Source organism: Nerophis ophidion, linkage group LG05 (genome assembly GCF_033978795.1).
Source record: "Nerophis ophidion isolate RoL-2023_Sa linkage group LG05, RoL_Noph_v1.0, whole genome shotgun sequence".
Classification (NCBI taxonomy): Eukaryota; Metazoa; Chordata; class Actinopteri; order Syngnathiformes; family Syngnathidae; genus Nerophis; species Nerophis ophidion.
In genome coordinates, this window is record NC_084615.1 from 45341161 (window position 1) to 45358230 (window position 17070).

A 17070-nucleotide genomic window follows, 5' to 3' on the forward strand; every position below is an offset into this window, starting at 1 on the left:
TTTTAATTTCCAGGAAAACTCCAAGGGTGATTAAGCATATGCTCTTCGTCTGTTTGCACTGGGGTTGTATGGTATAATGGTATTAGTATAGTACTGCGAAACTAGTGAATCATTTTCGGTACTAAATCGCCTCTGAAAAGTACCGGTCTCGCACCCTCCAGCGCCCGCGTCGTCGTCACTTCGTGACGTTGCTGGTTTTACGAGCAGACGAGCATGTTCGGCAGCACACAATCACAGAGTACTTACAAGCAGACAGTGTGTAGACAGAAAAGGTGTCTTGTGCCGTGGTGCGTATCATGTTTTTGTGTTTTCTGTTAGTTTTGGACTCCTTTTGTTCTTGTTTTTGCACCTGTGAGTTTGTTTAGTCACCATGATAACTTATGATTTTCACCTGCCTTTGACGCTCACCTGTTGCTCATCAGAGACTCTATTTAAAGGGGAACATTATCACCAGACCTATGTAAGCGTCAATATATACCTTGATGTTGCAGAAAAAAAGACCATATATTTTTTTAACCGATTTCCGAACTCTAAATGGGGGAATTTTGGCGAATTAAACGCCTTTCTATTTATCGCTCTTGGAGCGATGACGTCAGAATGTGACGTCACCTAGGTAGACAACGCCATTTTCTCCACCACATTACACGCAGCAAGTCAAATCAGCTCTGTTATTTTCCGTTTTTTCGACTGTTTTCCGGTACCTTGGAGACATTATGCCTCGTCGGTGTGTTGTCGGAGGGTGTAACAACACGATCAGGGACGGATTCAAGTTGATTTACGTAAAATGTGCATCAATTAGCACGGCATGCTAATCGATGCTAACATGCTATTTAGGCTAGCTGTATGTACATATTGCATCATTATGTCTCAATTGCCTTTAAATAGACTCCCTTTTTAGAAGAGTTGATCTGCCGTTTCTTTTCTTTTTCTCTTAGGTCCCACCACTCTCCCTTGTGGACGGGGCCCGGTCCGATCCGGTGGCCATGGATGACATACTGGCTGTCCAGACCCAGGATGAACCGCTCATCCAGAGTCGGGACCCAGGATGGACCGCTCACCTGTGTGTCGGCTTGGGACATCCCTGCGCTGCTGATCCGCCTCCGCTTGGGATGTTTTCCTGCTGGCTCCGCTGTGAACGGGACTCTCGCTGCTGTGTTGGATCCGCTTTGGACTGAATTCTCGTGGCTGTGTTGGATCCATTATGGATTGAACTTTCACAGTATCATGTTAGACCCGCTCGACATCCATTGCTTTCGTCCTCTCCAAGGTTCTCATAGTCGTCATTGTCACCAACGTCCCACTGGGTGTGAGTTTTCTTTGCCCTTATGTGGGCCTACCGAGGATGTCATAGTGGTTTGTGTTGTGGTTTGTGCAGCCCTTTGAGAGACTAGTGATTTAGGGCTATATAAGTAAACATTGATTGATTGATTTGTAGCTATATTTGCATCCAGCCTTTCCCGCCATCCACATTTAATGCCAAACAAACATTTACCAATCGACGGATTTAAGTTGCTCCAGTGTCAAGAGATGCGAAAGTCCCTCTTTTGGTCTGCACATTTTACCGGCGTTGCTACGACAGACATGGCACACAGATGAATGGATACCTTGCAACACTCAAAGCAGATGCATTTCCAACGATAAAGTCAAAGAAATCACAAAGGTGAGTTTTGTTGATATTATTGACTTATGTGCTAATCAGACATATTTGGTCGCGGCATGACTGCCAGCTAATCGATGCTAACATGCTATTTAGGCTATCTGTATGTACATTTGTAGTTGTATTTGCATCCAGCGTTTCCTTCCACACACATTTAATGCCAAACAAACACTTACCTATCTATGGATTTAAGTTGATCCAGTGTCACGAGATGCGAAACTTCCGATCGTTTGGCCCGCACATTTTACCGGCGATGCTAAGGCAGACATAGCCGAATAGCGTCCATAGCTATTCGCTCAATAGCTTCAGTTTCTTCCTTAACTTCGTTTTCGCTATCTGCCTCCATACTCCAACCATCCGTTTCAATACATGCGTAATCTGTTAAATCGCTTAAGCCGCTGAAATCCGAGTCTGAATCCGAGCTAATGTCGCTATATCTTGCTGTGGTATCCGCCATGTTGGCATCACTGGATGATCTCACAGGAAAATGGACAGTGGCTTCGCAGATAGCGAAAATCAGGCACTTTAAAGCCTTTTTTCGGGATTTCCGGGACGGGTAAAATTTTGAAAACAACTTTGAAAAATAAAATAAGCCACTGGGTATTGATATTTATTGGTTTTAACCCTTCTGAAATTGTGATAATGTTCCCCTTTAAGCCTGCCTTTTCCGGTCACTCGTCGTGGCTTCGTTATTTGCTAAAGGCAGTTGTTACGTTCCGATGTTCCTGTGTCCTGCTCCTGTGTTTCCTGTGGTAAGTTGTTGCCCTAGCTTCCCGTGCGATCGGTACATTTTTCTTTTGTTTGTTTCCGTGTCTTTGGTATTTGTTTCATTAAATAATCATCTCCTAACTCACACTGTCGTCCGGAGTGTCCGTGTTGAATCTGGTGGAACGATCCCGCAGCAAGCTGCAACCCCAACCGTGACAAAAGGGAAAACGGACACATTTTGGCTTAAAAATTAAAGCTAAAGGTGAAGTTATAACACTGAAATGCCCTCAGGAAGAGGTGCTTTAAGACATGGCTTGGTAGCTAGCGGCTAACGTGCATCCACCGTCGGCAGTGTTTTAACTACTTCTAAATCACTAATCCTGGTCTCCATGGCGACAAATAAAGTACGTTTCTTACATGTATAATCCCTGCAGAACGAGGAATAGCTCAACATGCTTCACTACACACCGTAGCTCACCGGCATCAAAATGTAAACAAACACCATTGGTCGATCTACACCAAACATCCACTGTAATGATACCAACCACAGTAGCGTATCTAGTCGATACTACTACGATTACGTCGATATATTTTGGCATCACAACATCTTCTTTCTTTTTTTCCTAATGTATATTATGTTTATAAACTCAGGAAATATGTCCCTGGACACATGAAGACTTTGAATATGACCAATGTATGACCCTGTAACTACTTGGTATCAGATTGATACCAACATTTGTGGTATCAGCCAAAACTGATGTAAAGTATCAAACAACAGAAGAATAAGTGGTTATTACATTTTAACAGAAGGGGTAATGATGCTGTAAAGATTAAAGTTAAAAAGTTAAATTACTACTAATTGTCAAACAGACACTAGGTGTGGCGAAATTATTCTCTGCATTTGACCCATCCCCTTGTTCACCCCCTGGGAGGTGAGGGGAGCAGTGAGCAGCAGCGGCGGCCGTGCCCTGGAATAATTTTTGGTGATTTAACCCCCAATTCCAATCCTTAATGCTGAGTGCCAAGCAGGGAGGTAATGGGTCCCATTGTTATAGTATTTGGTATGATGACATTAGAATGTAAGAATCGTACGTTAACGCTGCTGCAGCCAAATCACCACAAGGCTGCTTCAGATTACTGTACATTGATTTAATGAAAATGTTTCCTGTTAACTACGGTTGTACGGTATACCGGTATTAGTATAGTTCCGCGATACTAATGAATCATATTCGGGACTCTACCGCCTCTAAAAAGTACCGGAGGACTTTTTATATGACAAGTGTATGATCCTGTAACTACTTGGTATCGGATTGATAGCTAAATTTGTGGTATCATCCAAAACTAATGTAAAGCATCCTACCAAGAGAAGAATTAGTAATTATTACATTTTAACAGAAGTGTAGATATAACATGGTAAAAGAGTAAGTAAGCAGATATTAACAGTAAATGAACAAGTAGATTAATAATCCATTTTCTAATACTTGTCCTTGATAATTTTGACAAAATAATAGAAGGGAAAATGACACAATATGTTGCTATACCACACGTCAGCAGCTAAAACATATGTTTAATGTACCGTGAGATTTTTTTTTCAATTAAAATAAAGCGGAACTTTTAGTGTAATGACGATTGGTTCCTCCAGGGACTCCTGCAGAGGCTGCGCTGCCATAATCGCTCCTCCTCTCTGCCTCACGTTCCATGAGGCGTTGGTCGAAAAGGAGGGCTAACTCGATGAGGTCTTGACAGTTGGAGGGTCTGTCCCGCAACAGACCATCCTTAATAGAATCATTAAGGCCTCTACGATAAGCGCTTTGAACTGCCTTGTCATCCCATCCCCTCTCTGCCACCAGGGTTCTGAACTCCAAGGTATAAGTAGCTACAGACCGGGAGCCCTGCCGCATGGAATGGAGTCGGGAAGCAGCGTCCCCGCCCTCAGCAGGATGATCGAATACTGCCAAAAATGATTTTCGGAAAGAAGCATAATTCATGTTAAACCCAGAATCCTTACTAAGAGCCGACGTGGCCCATTTCAAAGCAGGTCCAGAAAATAAGGAGAATATAAATGCTATTTTAGCACCGCCATTAGCATATCGGGAAGGCTGGTGTAGAAAAATAAACTCACATTGAACCAAGAAGCCGCGACACTGTTCGAAACATCCTTCAAAGTTCGTAGGAATAGCTATCTTTGGTTCACGGAAAGGAGTTGCTCCTCCAGTGGTGAGTGTACTTGGTGTGCTAATGGCGGTTGGGGGAGGGGGGGGGTGTCACCTGACCAGTGCTGAGGTTGTCGAGTCTAGACAAACAGGCTGGCGAATGCGACGTCCAATTTGTCCTCCAGGGTGGAAAAATGAACCTGGTGTTGTTGAAGGACGGTTTGGTTTGTGGACAAGTCCGTACTGGGTGAAGTCCGAGTCCGAGGTCCGAATGAAGACTTAGGAGTGCCGTCTGGTTCCATTTTGGTCGGAACGTACTGTTATGGTTTTCTACTGGGGAAGGAGACGGCACAGCAGTGGGATGTCAAGTTCAATTGGTTTATTGAGAACTTGATGATAACGTGGAGTGTGTCTGCTACTATGTGTCTGCATGAATGGCTACAGTGTATGTGTTGAATCATCATATGTAAAGACCGTGAGGGTTGTTGAGGTGCGTGTTGGATGAAATGGCGTCCAAATCTGAAAGGGAGCAAGCCAGAGGAAGTCCAAAGTCCAAAAACGAGGTCGGGGATCCAGGAAGGCAAAATGGGAACCAGGAGGGAAGCAGCGGTGGTGACACGACACTGTGGGAAGAGCAGGAGAAACATGGATCAGGGAAAACACAAGGGCACAAGGAAATAGGCAACGTGCCAGATCAGGAGGAAGTCAGAGGCACGCAGCTTACGAGGTGTAGTTTACGTTCCGACATCGAGGAGTCAGCGTCGACCATCTTTATACTGCCCTCCTTCATCAACGTCAGGTGTGTCAGGCGTGGACTGTCGCCGGCTGCAGCGGAGAGTGGGCGTGGTCCACTTGATGAGTGCGGGGGCGTGTCTGGAGTTTGCAGCGGGGCCTCTGCGTGCTCTTGCAGCAGCGGGAAGCACAGAGTGTGTGTGTGACACAACAGTATTACTGGAAATTGAAAAACGCTCCTTCGTTTATGTTTTGTGTAAAATTCCGAGCTGCTGCAGTAAGTGTGTTGTGTATCTTGATTACACACTTTTTAAGTCAGTAGACAGCAACTGTGCCAGAACTTTACACTGAAATCCACTGATTCTTTTTTACAATGCAGCAAAGACATACAACAGAATTGCTGCAGCAGCTCTGTTAGATAAGTGGATAAAATATTCTATCATCGACATACACAAATCTGCCTTATACTGGGGTCTACAAAACAGCACTGTATACATTACAGTAAGATGCACTCCACGCAGCTCGGCAACTCTTCTTTTCTTACTCTAACGTCATAACAGCAATTATCTTCTTTTTTACATTTGTGTCATGACAAAATGCAATGCCAATGTCATGCTTCAAAGGAAGAGTAGTTTTACGCATCTTTATTATATATTTCTACATTTGTATGCTAGTTAATACATCTAATGAAGGTTTTGTGACGGGGGATGGTTTGACTCTGGAACAGATTATTACTGTTTCTATTAAAAATATGTGGACAAGCATTCCGGAACAGATTATTTTGGACTTCTTAAGCTTCCACCATACATAAAACTTGAATTCCTGATTACACTCCCTCATTTAAAGGGAAACCCTCCTCCACTGGAGCATGTAAGGAGGTTCTGCTGACATTAAACTCTTCCTGGGGGGTCGTGTAGCAGTAATGGTGGGTGGAGTAGGTTCTAGCTGCGTAAAGCCCTGCTTGTTGGGAGATTTAGGTTGCAGTTTATTTATTTTATTTAGGAGTCTAATCAGCTGCTTTCTGAGTGACAGGGTAGAAGTAGGGAGTGGTGATAATTTTTAAGTGCAGACAAATGCAACAATCTGTCCCAGATTAAAAAAGGCCCGGCCCCAATTGCTGTAATCCCTGTAGCGCCGCCAAATTGGTATTTTCCACCACTTCCTCAACTGAGCTGGCTTTAATGTGCACGGATTGGACCAGAGTGCTTTAATGTGTACTGACCAGACTGAACTTTCTGGCCCAGGGTTACACGTCATCCTTTAACTTGTGCTACGCTAAATAAAAATGAGTGCATTTAAGTGTAATGCTGAAATGGGTAGAAACGATTAAAAACGCTACGTAAAATTTAGCAAAAAACGGATATGGACATATGGATTCTGTATTTATTACTATCCTCTTACTGTTAATATTTCATTAATTACAAATGGTGCTGAGTCTCGGTTGTTTAGGTGGTGGTGTGTTTGTGCAGGTTTGGACTGGGTAGTGGAGTCTTTTAGTGGGGGGTGGTGTTGATGTCTCTTGTTTACGTGTGGGCTGACTGGCGAGCTGGTCTCCATGGTCCTGTTGGCGTGTGGTTATCGGTCGCAGTTTTTCGGTCACTTTCATTTGATCGAGTGATGAAGGTTGTCTGGGGTATTGCAGCCTTCGTTTCTGCTGCCATTTGTTTGTGGTGTGGGCGCCTGTGGCTGCTGAGTCCGGTGCGGTGGGTGGCTTTTGTTCTCATTTGTTGTCATGTTGGTTGGCTTGTCGGGTGTCGGCCTTCTCTTGTGCTCTGCCGCGCCGTCCTTCACGTCCAGTGTCGAGCCGTCCTCTAGGTGCGGGCTTGTCGGGGGTTGTCCCTGGGGAAGAGGGTGAAGTGATAGGCTGGTTCTCGGTGGACAGTGGGTTTCGGGGCTGAATCACTGATCCCGCTGGCCTGGGGGTTGCACACATATGCGGTCCTCTCCAAGGTTTCTCATAGTCATCATTGTCACTGTCACCTACGTCCCACTGGGGTGAATTTTTCCTTGCCCTTGTGTGGGCTCTGTACCGAGGATGTCGTTGTGGTTTGTGCAGCCCTTTGAGACACTTGTGATTTAGGGCAATATAAATAAACATTGGGGCTCCAGCCATCCACCCCTTCCGGATGCCCATCCTGGCTGGGGCCTGCTGGATCTAGTCCCTGCGTCTATTGTGGCAGTTCAGTGCGCTGCAGGATATTCTGTTCTGCTGCAAGAAAGCCAGCTGCAGGGGTAGTGACCTTGTGTGTCAGCGTGTTTGTGATCTCTTCGATTTTTTTATTTTTTATGTTTATCTTACCTTGGGGAGGATCCACCAGGGCAGTTGCTAAATGTTCCATCTCCATCGTTGGGGTCCCTGCAGGTGAGGTGGGTGGTTCCCGTGCTGGGCAGTCCTGCGGTGGACCGACTTGGTTGGGGTGGATTCCAGCTTGACTAACTAGACTAGAGCCAGCTCCGACACAAGCAATTACAGTGTCTGCTAATCCGGGTGAGGAGTCAGTTAAAATAGAACTAAACAGCGCGAGGCTGGAAAATTCCTGTACACAGCATTTCTCATAGAATAATACACAACTCACATAATGTTTTTTCTGTAGTGACTGTGCCAGAGGTGAACATGCATTCTACTTAGGTGGCACATTCAATCTATCGCAGCGCCAAGCAAATAATCTCAAGAACCCCATCATATAAATTCCTCGATGTAATCAAATTTGTTTAAGGCGCACTACACACAATAAACAAAACGTTATTAATATCAGTACTACGGATACCATTAACAAATATTGCTCAAAACAGCCAACTACCTATAATATGGGCTTTTTAGACATCAGATCATTGTCTACCAAAACATTATTAGTTAATGAGGTCATTAGAGACAACAATCTAAACGACATTGATCTCAGCGAAACTTGACAAAAACCAGATGCATTTTTCCCGCTTAACGAGGCATCTCCTCCTAACTATACGAATGCACACGTTGCCCGTCACCTTAAAAGGGGTGGAAGGGTCGTACTAATATCCAATGACAACCTTAACCTTACCCCTAACCTAAGTAATAAATATAAATAATTTGAGGTGCTTACTATGATGTCTGTCACACCGCTGCCTCTCTATCTGGCTGTTATCTATCGCCCCCCGGGCCCTATTCGGACTTTATCAGTTAATTTTCAGAGTTTTTCGCTGATCTCGTGATGCACGCAGATAATGTTTGATCAGAAATGTTTCTTTTTTTTATCTGTCCATAGCTTACAACTCTAAAAACAATACAATTGCTTGGCTGAAAGAGATGACACAGGGGGTGTGAGGCGTACATTTCGATTGACAAAACAGTAGTATATATATTTTTTTATATTACAAGAACACCAAAATCTCCCCCAAAAAGTTTTACATTAACATAAACTAACTAACTAAATAAAAAATAAATAAATAAATAGCCATTATTTATCGATTTTTTTTTGTTCAATACTTTACCTAAGTTTTGGGTGATACTAAAAATGTTGGTATTGACCCAATACCATGTATCTACAGGGTCATACATTGGTCATACTTAAAGTTCCCCTGTGTCCAGGGATGTATTTCATGGGTTTATAAACAATAAAAAAGACAAAAGATTTTGTGATAATAAAAGTTTTAACGTAATCATTGTAGTATCGACTATGTACAGCTCTTGTACTTGGTATCATTACAGTCGATGTCTGTTTATGTACACCCACCCATGGCATTTGTTTACATTCAGGAGCACCAGCTTACTGTTAGAGGTTAGCTATTGTATTCTCCTACATTGTGTAGTGAAGCATGTTTAGCTATTCCTTGTCCTGCAGGGATGATATTTGTAAGAATGATAGTTTGTCGCCAAGGAGGCGAGGATTAGTAATGTAAATGTAGTCAAAAGACTAGCGATTGCGGGTGGACGTTTGTCGCTAGCTAGCTAACTGCTAAAAAGCGCAAGAGCTAAGCATCTCTTGCAGAGCAGTGTTTGTAGCTTAAACTTTAGACTGACCATACATCCTCTTTTCCCCGTACATGTCCTCTTTTGCGGGGCTGTCCGGGCGGGGTTTCTTAAATGCCTCAGATGTCCGGCAGGGTTGTTAGGGTTGCGTGTATTTTCAATGCACGTCCAGGGTTAAGAAGGGGTTGAAAACAAAACAAATTGTGAAGGGGCAGAGACGATTTTGCATATTTTGTGTGTTTGCCATAAAAAAAAACATAGTTTTGTTTGATTAAAAAGGGCAGAAAACAAACAAAAAAACAACATAAAAAAAAACTAAAACATTTTGCAATAAGGAATAGATCTGAAGTTGATGTACACTCCAGAGATTTAAGCGTTGAATATAAAATGTATGTATGCCCTGGCACACCATTATCATCATTCCATGACTGAAGCAAAACACTTTTTACACTTTTATACTGAAATAAATACACCTACAACTTATTAAATAAAAACATAGAAAAATAACCTACCAGCAGCGGTAAAGTTTAGATCTATGAAGGAAAGAAGAAAGTGAATGAATGTTTATAACTGAATACTTTTACATATGCATACAAATTTCTGTTCTTATTTTATTTTTTCTTTTAATGAATTAAGTAACGTTTATGACAACCTTTTTCCAAAACACAATATAGAATTTAAGATATAACAGGACAATGCATTTGTTTATCATTTGTTTTCAAAACGCTTACAAAAAAGTGGGACCCCATTTTTATGACTTGATGGGGTCCATGGGACCCCATTTAGAAAAATCCTAGCGCCAACACTGCTGTCAATTGAGGAGAATAAATGCTTTATGTAAATAAATATATTATTTGTAAAGCAAGTTCAAGTATCATTGGCAAATGTTCACCTCGTCCCGGTCTTGGCGTGCTGCCCGCCTTGGCACGCATATATGTGTCCTCTTTTTCAGAATATGGTCAGCCTTTTCAACTTTATTGTAGTTTTTAAGCCAAAATGTGTGCATTCTTCCATTGCTATATATATATATATATACATATATATATATATATATATATATATATATATATATATCGCTAACTAAAAAAAACTAAATTATTTAGTATTTTGGGTAAATAAAAAAATGAATTAAGTTCTAAAAATATCAATAAATATACATATTTACAATATAAATAAAAATTCAATAGAGTTATTTCACTGAACTAGAGTTGTGTGAGTGTGTGTGTTCATTGTCTCAATTTCCTGCAATTCACTGACATTATTTACTGTTTTTCTTTATACAGGCTACAAAAAAAAAAAAAAAAATCCCTAATGGACAGTCCACGGCCTTGTCTTTAAAAATCATCTTACTGTTCCGGTGTTAAAATATTTTGAAAAATCAGATTTTGGTCAATTTTTTCATTTCTGCTGACTGGTGATTTTCACTTTTGTTGTTTTAAATCTAAAATGCAAATTACACCGTTTTTTAAAAATTTAGTTAATAAGAACACCACTTTCTTTTTTAATTTAATTTTTTGTATTGCAAAATGAAATCCAAACAAACCGGCCTTTCATTGTGTTTCAAGTACCAATCCATGAAAGAAAAATTAAATGACCAAAAGATACACTGCTCATTATGAAAAGGACAACAATGAGGATAAATACCAAGAGAAGTGCTCAGGTGCTCAGTGGCTTTACCCAACAAACACTGCCCCCTGCTGTTTGTAAGCAGCTTCATTCAAACAACAAGCACTGAAAAGTGAGAATCACATATTTCTTCTGCCGTTCATTTACACACAAATAATACAAAGAGTTGCTTTTAAACTTGCCCTGAACACTTCATTAGCTACAACAACACAATTTCATCTCAATGAGATACAATACAAGAGCTGTATCAAGAAAGGAACTTGGAAAACATGTCTATAAACAACTACAATGTATCACACTGGGCATCCTACAATTGTTGACATTGTACGGGAATACAAAAGGGGGAACATTTTGTCAAAACATGCACCCTACTGTGCTATTTTTTTTCTGAGAAATACCGCCACTGGTGGCACTATTGAACCAAATAATCAGAGTGACATAACATTTCTCACATAGCCCAACACACTATACTAAACACTCACTGTAGCTTTAGGGCACAGGTGTCAAACTCAAAGCCCAGGGGCCAAATCTGGCTGGCCACATTATTTTATGTGACCCGCGAAAGCCTCGAAATAATATGCGTTAATAGAATGCTTAATCTTTTCTTACTAAATATATATGTTTTTTCCCTTTTGACATTAAAAATCATATACTGCAGGCAATTGAATATATTTTAAAATTCAATATTATCAAAATCTAAATATTATATTATCATGTATTCCAAAAATATTTTTGGTAAAATAAAGATAAATACTCTACTTAAATATCTGCTTAACTTATGATTTCAAAACAAACTATGAATGAAATTGTAGACTATAAAATTGAAAATAGATTTTTACGGTTACATTTCACCGATGAGTTTTTTACTGCAAACTATGTGGGGGTTTTTTCATCACTGAAACATTAAAAAAAAAAAAACTAACAGAAAAAAACAATTTAAATTAAAGCTGCAAGCAGCGTTGGTCGGGTCCGCCGTTGGCCGCCGCCGCCGTGTCCCGAGTCCCGATCTTAGTCAGACCAACATAGAGGTATTTGTTTCATGTCTCTACGACATTCCTAACAGAAGTTACAAGCAGTTCTGTCTGGAAAAAGGTGACGGCTTTTTACAAAACTTTTATTTTGAGGGGGTAATTGCCAACTTCCTGTTGATTTTAACTGAAAGATGCCACCTATCAAAATGTAGGTCTAAGTGAGACCTACATAGAGGTTTTTGTTTCATGTCTGTCCGACATTCCTACCAGAAGTTACAAGCAGTTTTATCCGTTTCCTCTTCCTAGGAGCAGTTTTTTCTGTGTTTTTTTCAAAAATTGCAATAGAGCGCAATTTTGAGTTTTAAGATTTGTTTTTTTCACTAGATCGCAATTTCTGCCAGTCCTGATGTGTGTGCCAAGTTTGGTGAGTTTTGAAGCATTTTAAGGGGGTCAAATTACAGCTCAAAGAGGCAAAAATAGCATTTTTTGCGTAAATGTTGCTTTGAATGAGTTTTTGCAAAATTTCTGTTGATTTTGGGTATAGACGTTTTTTATTGGAAATGTAGGTCTAAGTCAGACCTACACAGAAGTTTTTGTTTCATGTCTCTACGACATTCCTAACGGAAGTTACAAGCAGTCTGTGTTTTGTCTCTTACTAGGGGGCGCTAGCGCGCAATTTTCATTTTTGGGGTTTGGTTGCTTAATAAGTTGGTCTGCCGCTCCATACCGATGTGAGTGTCAAATTTGGTGAGTTTTGAAGCATGTTAAGGGGGTCAAATTAGGGTGCGAAGGTGCGAGCGCGCCTTGGGTTGCTGCCCCCGAGCCCCAGGGCTTAAGACGCCTTCGTCCCACTATTTAATGCATTGTGAAAGTAATGCAGTTGTTGTATTGAAGTGAAAATATCTAGCTTCCTGTTGATTTTTGCCAAAGTATGTTAATTATTCAAATGTAGGTCTAAGTCAGACCTACATAGTGGTTTTTGTTTCATGTCTCTCTGACATTCCTACCGGGAGTTACAAGCAGTTTGTCTTTGTTTTCTTCCTAGGAGCAGTTTGTCTGCGTTGTATTCCTAGGGAGCGCTAGAGCACAATTTTGAGTTTTGGAGTTTGGTTTTTTCATCAGCTCGCAATTGTTGCCAGTCCTGATGTGTGTGCCAAGTTTGGTGAGTTTTGAAGCATTTTAAGGGGGTCAAATTACAGCTCAAAGAGGCAAAAATGACATTTTTTAGGAAAATTTGCGCAGGGGTTCTTTGAACGCGCGTAAAATCAAAACCGGAGAACTTATCACAATTTTGTCCAACCACTTTTTTTAAAAGGGTTTAATCTCTCTCCTGTACGAGTTTGAAGCCGAAACGACAAACGCACTGGGAGGAGTTTCGATTTGAAAAAGGTGACGGGTTTTCACGAAAACTTTTATTTTGAAGGGGTAATTGCCAACTTCCTGTTGATTATTTCTGCTAGCTGTCAATTACTAAAATGTAGGTCTAAGTAAGACCTACATAGAAGTTTTTGTTTCATGTCTTTCCGACATTCCTACCGGAAGTTACAAGCAGTTTTGTCTGTGTTTTCTTCCTAGAAGCAGTTTTTTCTGTGTTTTACTCAAAAATTGCGCTAGAGCGCAATTTTGAGTTTTTAAAAAAAAATTTTTCATTAGATCCCAATTTCTGCCATTCCTGATGTGTGTGCCAAGTTTGGTGAGTTTTGAAGCATTTTAAGGGGCTCAAATTACAGCTCAAAGAGGCAAAAATTGCATTTTTTGTGAAAATTTTGCTTTGAATGGGTTTTTGCCAAATGTCCGTAAATTTTTGCCCCAGAAGATACAATTATGAAATTTAGGTCGAAGTCAGACCTACATAGAGGTTTTTGTTTCATGTCTCTACGACATTCCTAACGGAAGTTACAAGCAGTCTCTTTTTTTTTCTTTCCTAGGGGGCGCTATTGCGTAATTTTGATTTTTATGATTTGGCTGCCTAATATGTTGGGAAGGCATGAAAGACCGACGTGTGTGTCAAATTTGGTGAGTTTTGAAATATGTTAAGAGGGTGAAATTGGGGCGCGACGGTGCGGAAGAAAGAAAGAAAGAAAGAATAAAACGCAGCAGGAACAATAGGGTCCTTGCCTATGGCAAAGGACTCCTGTGGAGTCCTTTGCCATAGGCAGGGCGGACCCTAAAAACAAGATTTTACGGTAAAAAACAAACAAACTGACAGCTCTGTTACATGAATTTTACGACTAAAAACAGTGTTATGGTTTTTCCATTCCATTCCATTTATCAAATTGTTTTATATGCAGTAAAAAACCCACTGCTTTTATTGTAAAATTCTGGTGACTGACCGGCCAGTTTTTTTCAAAGTAAAATTAAAATGCAGCTTATGTAAAAAAATATATTGTTAATGTTTTATATTTATACATTATATATATGCGATGAGTGGGCGACTTGTCCAGGGTGTACCCCGCCTTCCGCCCGATTGTAGCTGAGATAGGGGCCAGCGCCCCCCGTGACCCCAAAAGGGAATAAGCGGTAGAAAATGGATGGATATATATATATATATATATATATATATATATATATATATATACACACACACACACACACACACACACACACACACACATGTATATTCATATATTACTCATTGTTAAAAGCGGCCCTCTGAGAGCAACCATAACTGCGATGTGGCCCTCAATGAAAACGAGTCTGGGGGGCCTTCTTTAGGGTGTTTACTCGAATCACTGCAAATTTTGGCACACACCTTTAGGGGACAGACAAGCTCATGTGTGTGAAATTTGACTCACATTGGCTGAAAAAAATTTGACCTTTACTTCAAAACAGAACTTTAGATAAGACTTAGGTAACCCGTTGGTATTGCAGTGACAAACGTTATCATCGGCACACATCTTAAAGCAAAACACGTACTTGAGGATAGCGCTGTGAATGCTACGTCAACAACAAGCAAAGGAGAATGCTACGCAGGCGGTTTACCTGCATCAATTTTGTCAACAAAAATATCACAGTTAAGTTAAACATATGCCTTTACTAAACGGACAGCCAGTGGTTATAAACCACTAAACATCTGTAAAGACCGTCACAAAGTCCTGTAAAAAGATGTCCTTCATATCACCACACCTGATCCGTCGCACAATACCTCTGAGAGGGACAATTACAGCAAAGATAAACCAACTGTACTAAACAAACAAGAGCATCCAGTTGCCATTATGGGCGAAATTTGATTTTATTTTGCTTCCTGAAGAACACTGGACATGTGTAAGTGATCACAACGGACTGTAAATGCATTGTACAAAAAAGAAAAAAAATCAGCATTGTCATCTGATAAGGTAAACAAGCCTGTTGGTTTAAACAACTGGTTAAAATTAGGATGAGTACATGCAGATTTAAAAAGTGAACTATGTTAAAGGGGAACTGGTCTTTTTCATTTTTATTTTGCCTATCGTTCACAATCTTTATGAAACACAAGAAGACACAAGTTTTTAAAAATGTTTGCATTCTAACATGGGAAATGGTCTTGTTCTAGGTAGCTAATGGAAGCAATACATTCTACCTCTAAATCACTTTGTGCAATCAAAAACCGTCACTAATACTTCATTCAGCAACAGTGTTATTGTGAGGAACTCTAGAAGCAGTGGTTCATCCTCCACTCATTTAGCTTCAAAAAGATAAGGTTGTGAATCCTCATTTGTCCAAAAATAGTTGTCTTTGTTGACTGTAATCAAGTCTGCCATGATTAGAAGACACACACGTTTTAGTATCCGGAAGTAGAAACTCAAAATTGTTGCCAGAAGTCGGAAGTGGCTGCTATGGAAACGTAAATCAACGCGCTGAGGAATTAGTTCTGGTAATGATTAAAACGACCAAAATATGGTAAATATTGTACATGTTACATACTGTTATTAACGTGTGTTACTATATTATATATGGACTTGCAGTGTGTACACAAAACATTGGAGGGTTTTAAAGTTGTTTTAGAGGGCTTTGAAGGCTATAACGGTGACTCCCATTAATCGCATCTTCCAAACATTTTTTCTTAATCATCTTTGAAATCCAATCTAAAAAAAAGACATGTGTTTTCTTGTCCCTCAGAATGATTGTGAACGATAGGCAGAATTACAAAGTTCAGTTCCCTTTTAAGTTGTTCATACGTGTGTTTACTGCATTATCAATTAGTAACTGTACCTTGGTTGCAACATTATTGCAAATAATTTCAAAATGCGCACTTAATTCTTACTATACTTACTGTCATCAAGTTTTGAGCAAACCAATTATTTGCAGTTCAGTAAAACATTTCAAATAACATTCCCGTATGACATTATTTCTACAAACTTGCATTTATATCAAAATATTGGTGTATTTATGCAGGCAAATTTTATTTATGCAACAAATAAAAACCCGTGATTAATCACGGCTATTTACAGATCTATAGTGTGATTAATGTGATATTTTTATACATATATGTGTGTGTATGTAAATATATATTATATATATATATATTTCAATATATATATATATATGTGCATACATACAGTATTCTTCTTCCTCCAAACACGACAAGTTGAGTTTATACCAAAAAGTTTTTTGGGGTATCATCTGACCACATTCTCCCAATCCTCTGCTGTATCATCCATGTATCCATTTTGGTATAAACTCAACTCGTCGTGTTTGGAGGAAGAAGAATACTGAGTTGCATCCCAAGAACACCAAACCTACTGGGAAGCATGGGGGTGGAAACATCATGCTTTGGGGCTGTTTTTCTGCTAAGGGGACAGGACGAAATATCCGTGTTAAGGAAAGAATGAATGGAGCCATGTATCGTAAGATTTTGAGCCAAAACCTCCTTCCATCAATGAGAGCTTTGAATGGTTGACCAAATACTTATTTTCCACCATAATTTATAAATAAATTCTTTAAAATTCCTACAATGTGAATTCCTGGATTTTTTTTCCCCACATTCTGTCTCTCACAGTTTCAGTGTACCTATGATGAAAATTACAGACCTCTGTCATCATTTTAAGTGGGAGAACTTGCACAATCGGTGGTTGACTAAATACTTTTTTGCCCCACTGTATATATATATATATATATATATATATATATATACATATATATATATATATATGTATATATGTATATATGTGTGTGTGTGTGTGTGTGTGTGTGTGTGTGTGAGTGTGTACTGTCAAATGATTATTTAGATTAATCACAATTGTTTTAATCATGATTATTACTTGCTCGCATATTTCAAATTGATATAATTAACCAAAT

At 39.9% G+C, this 17070-nt stretch overlaps 1 protein-coding gene across 1 annotated transcript in view; it reads right to left on the reverse strand.

Moving 5' to 3' along the window:
• Positions 1-7219: 7219 nt before the first annotated feature.
• Positions 7220-17070, reverse strand: part of LOC133553179 (E3 ubiquitin-protein ligase pellino homolog 2) — a 56729-nt gene continuing 46878 nt past the window's right edge. Inside the window, exons 8-9 of the mRNA XM_061901092.1 lie at positions 7550-7643; positions 7220-7474 (exon numbers count right to left, since the gene is read on the reverse strand). Of these exons, the coding sequence (XP_061757076.1) occupies positions 7577-7643 (67 nt within the window). The 3' untranslated portion in view covers positions 7220-7474; positions 7550-7576. The remainder of the gene's footprint in view (positions 7475-7549; positions 7644-17070) is intronic.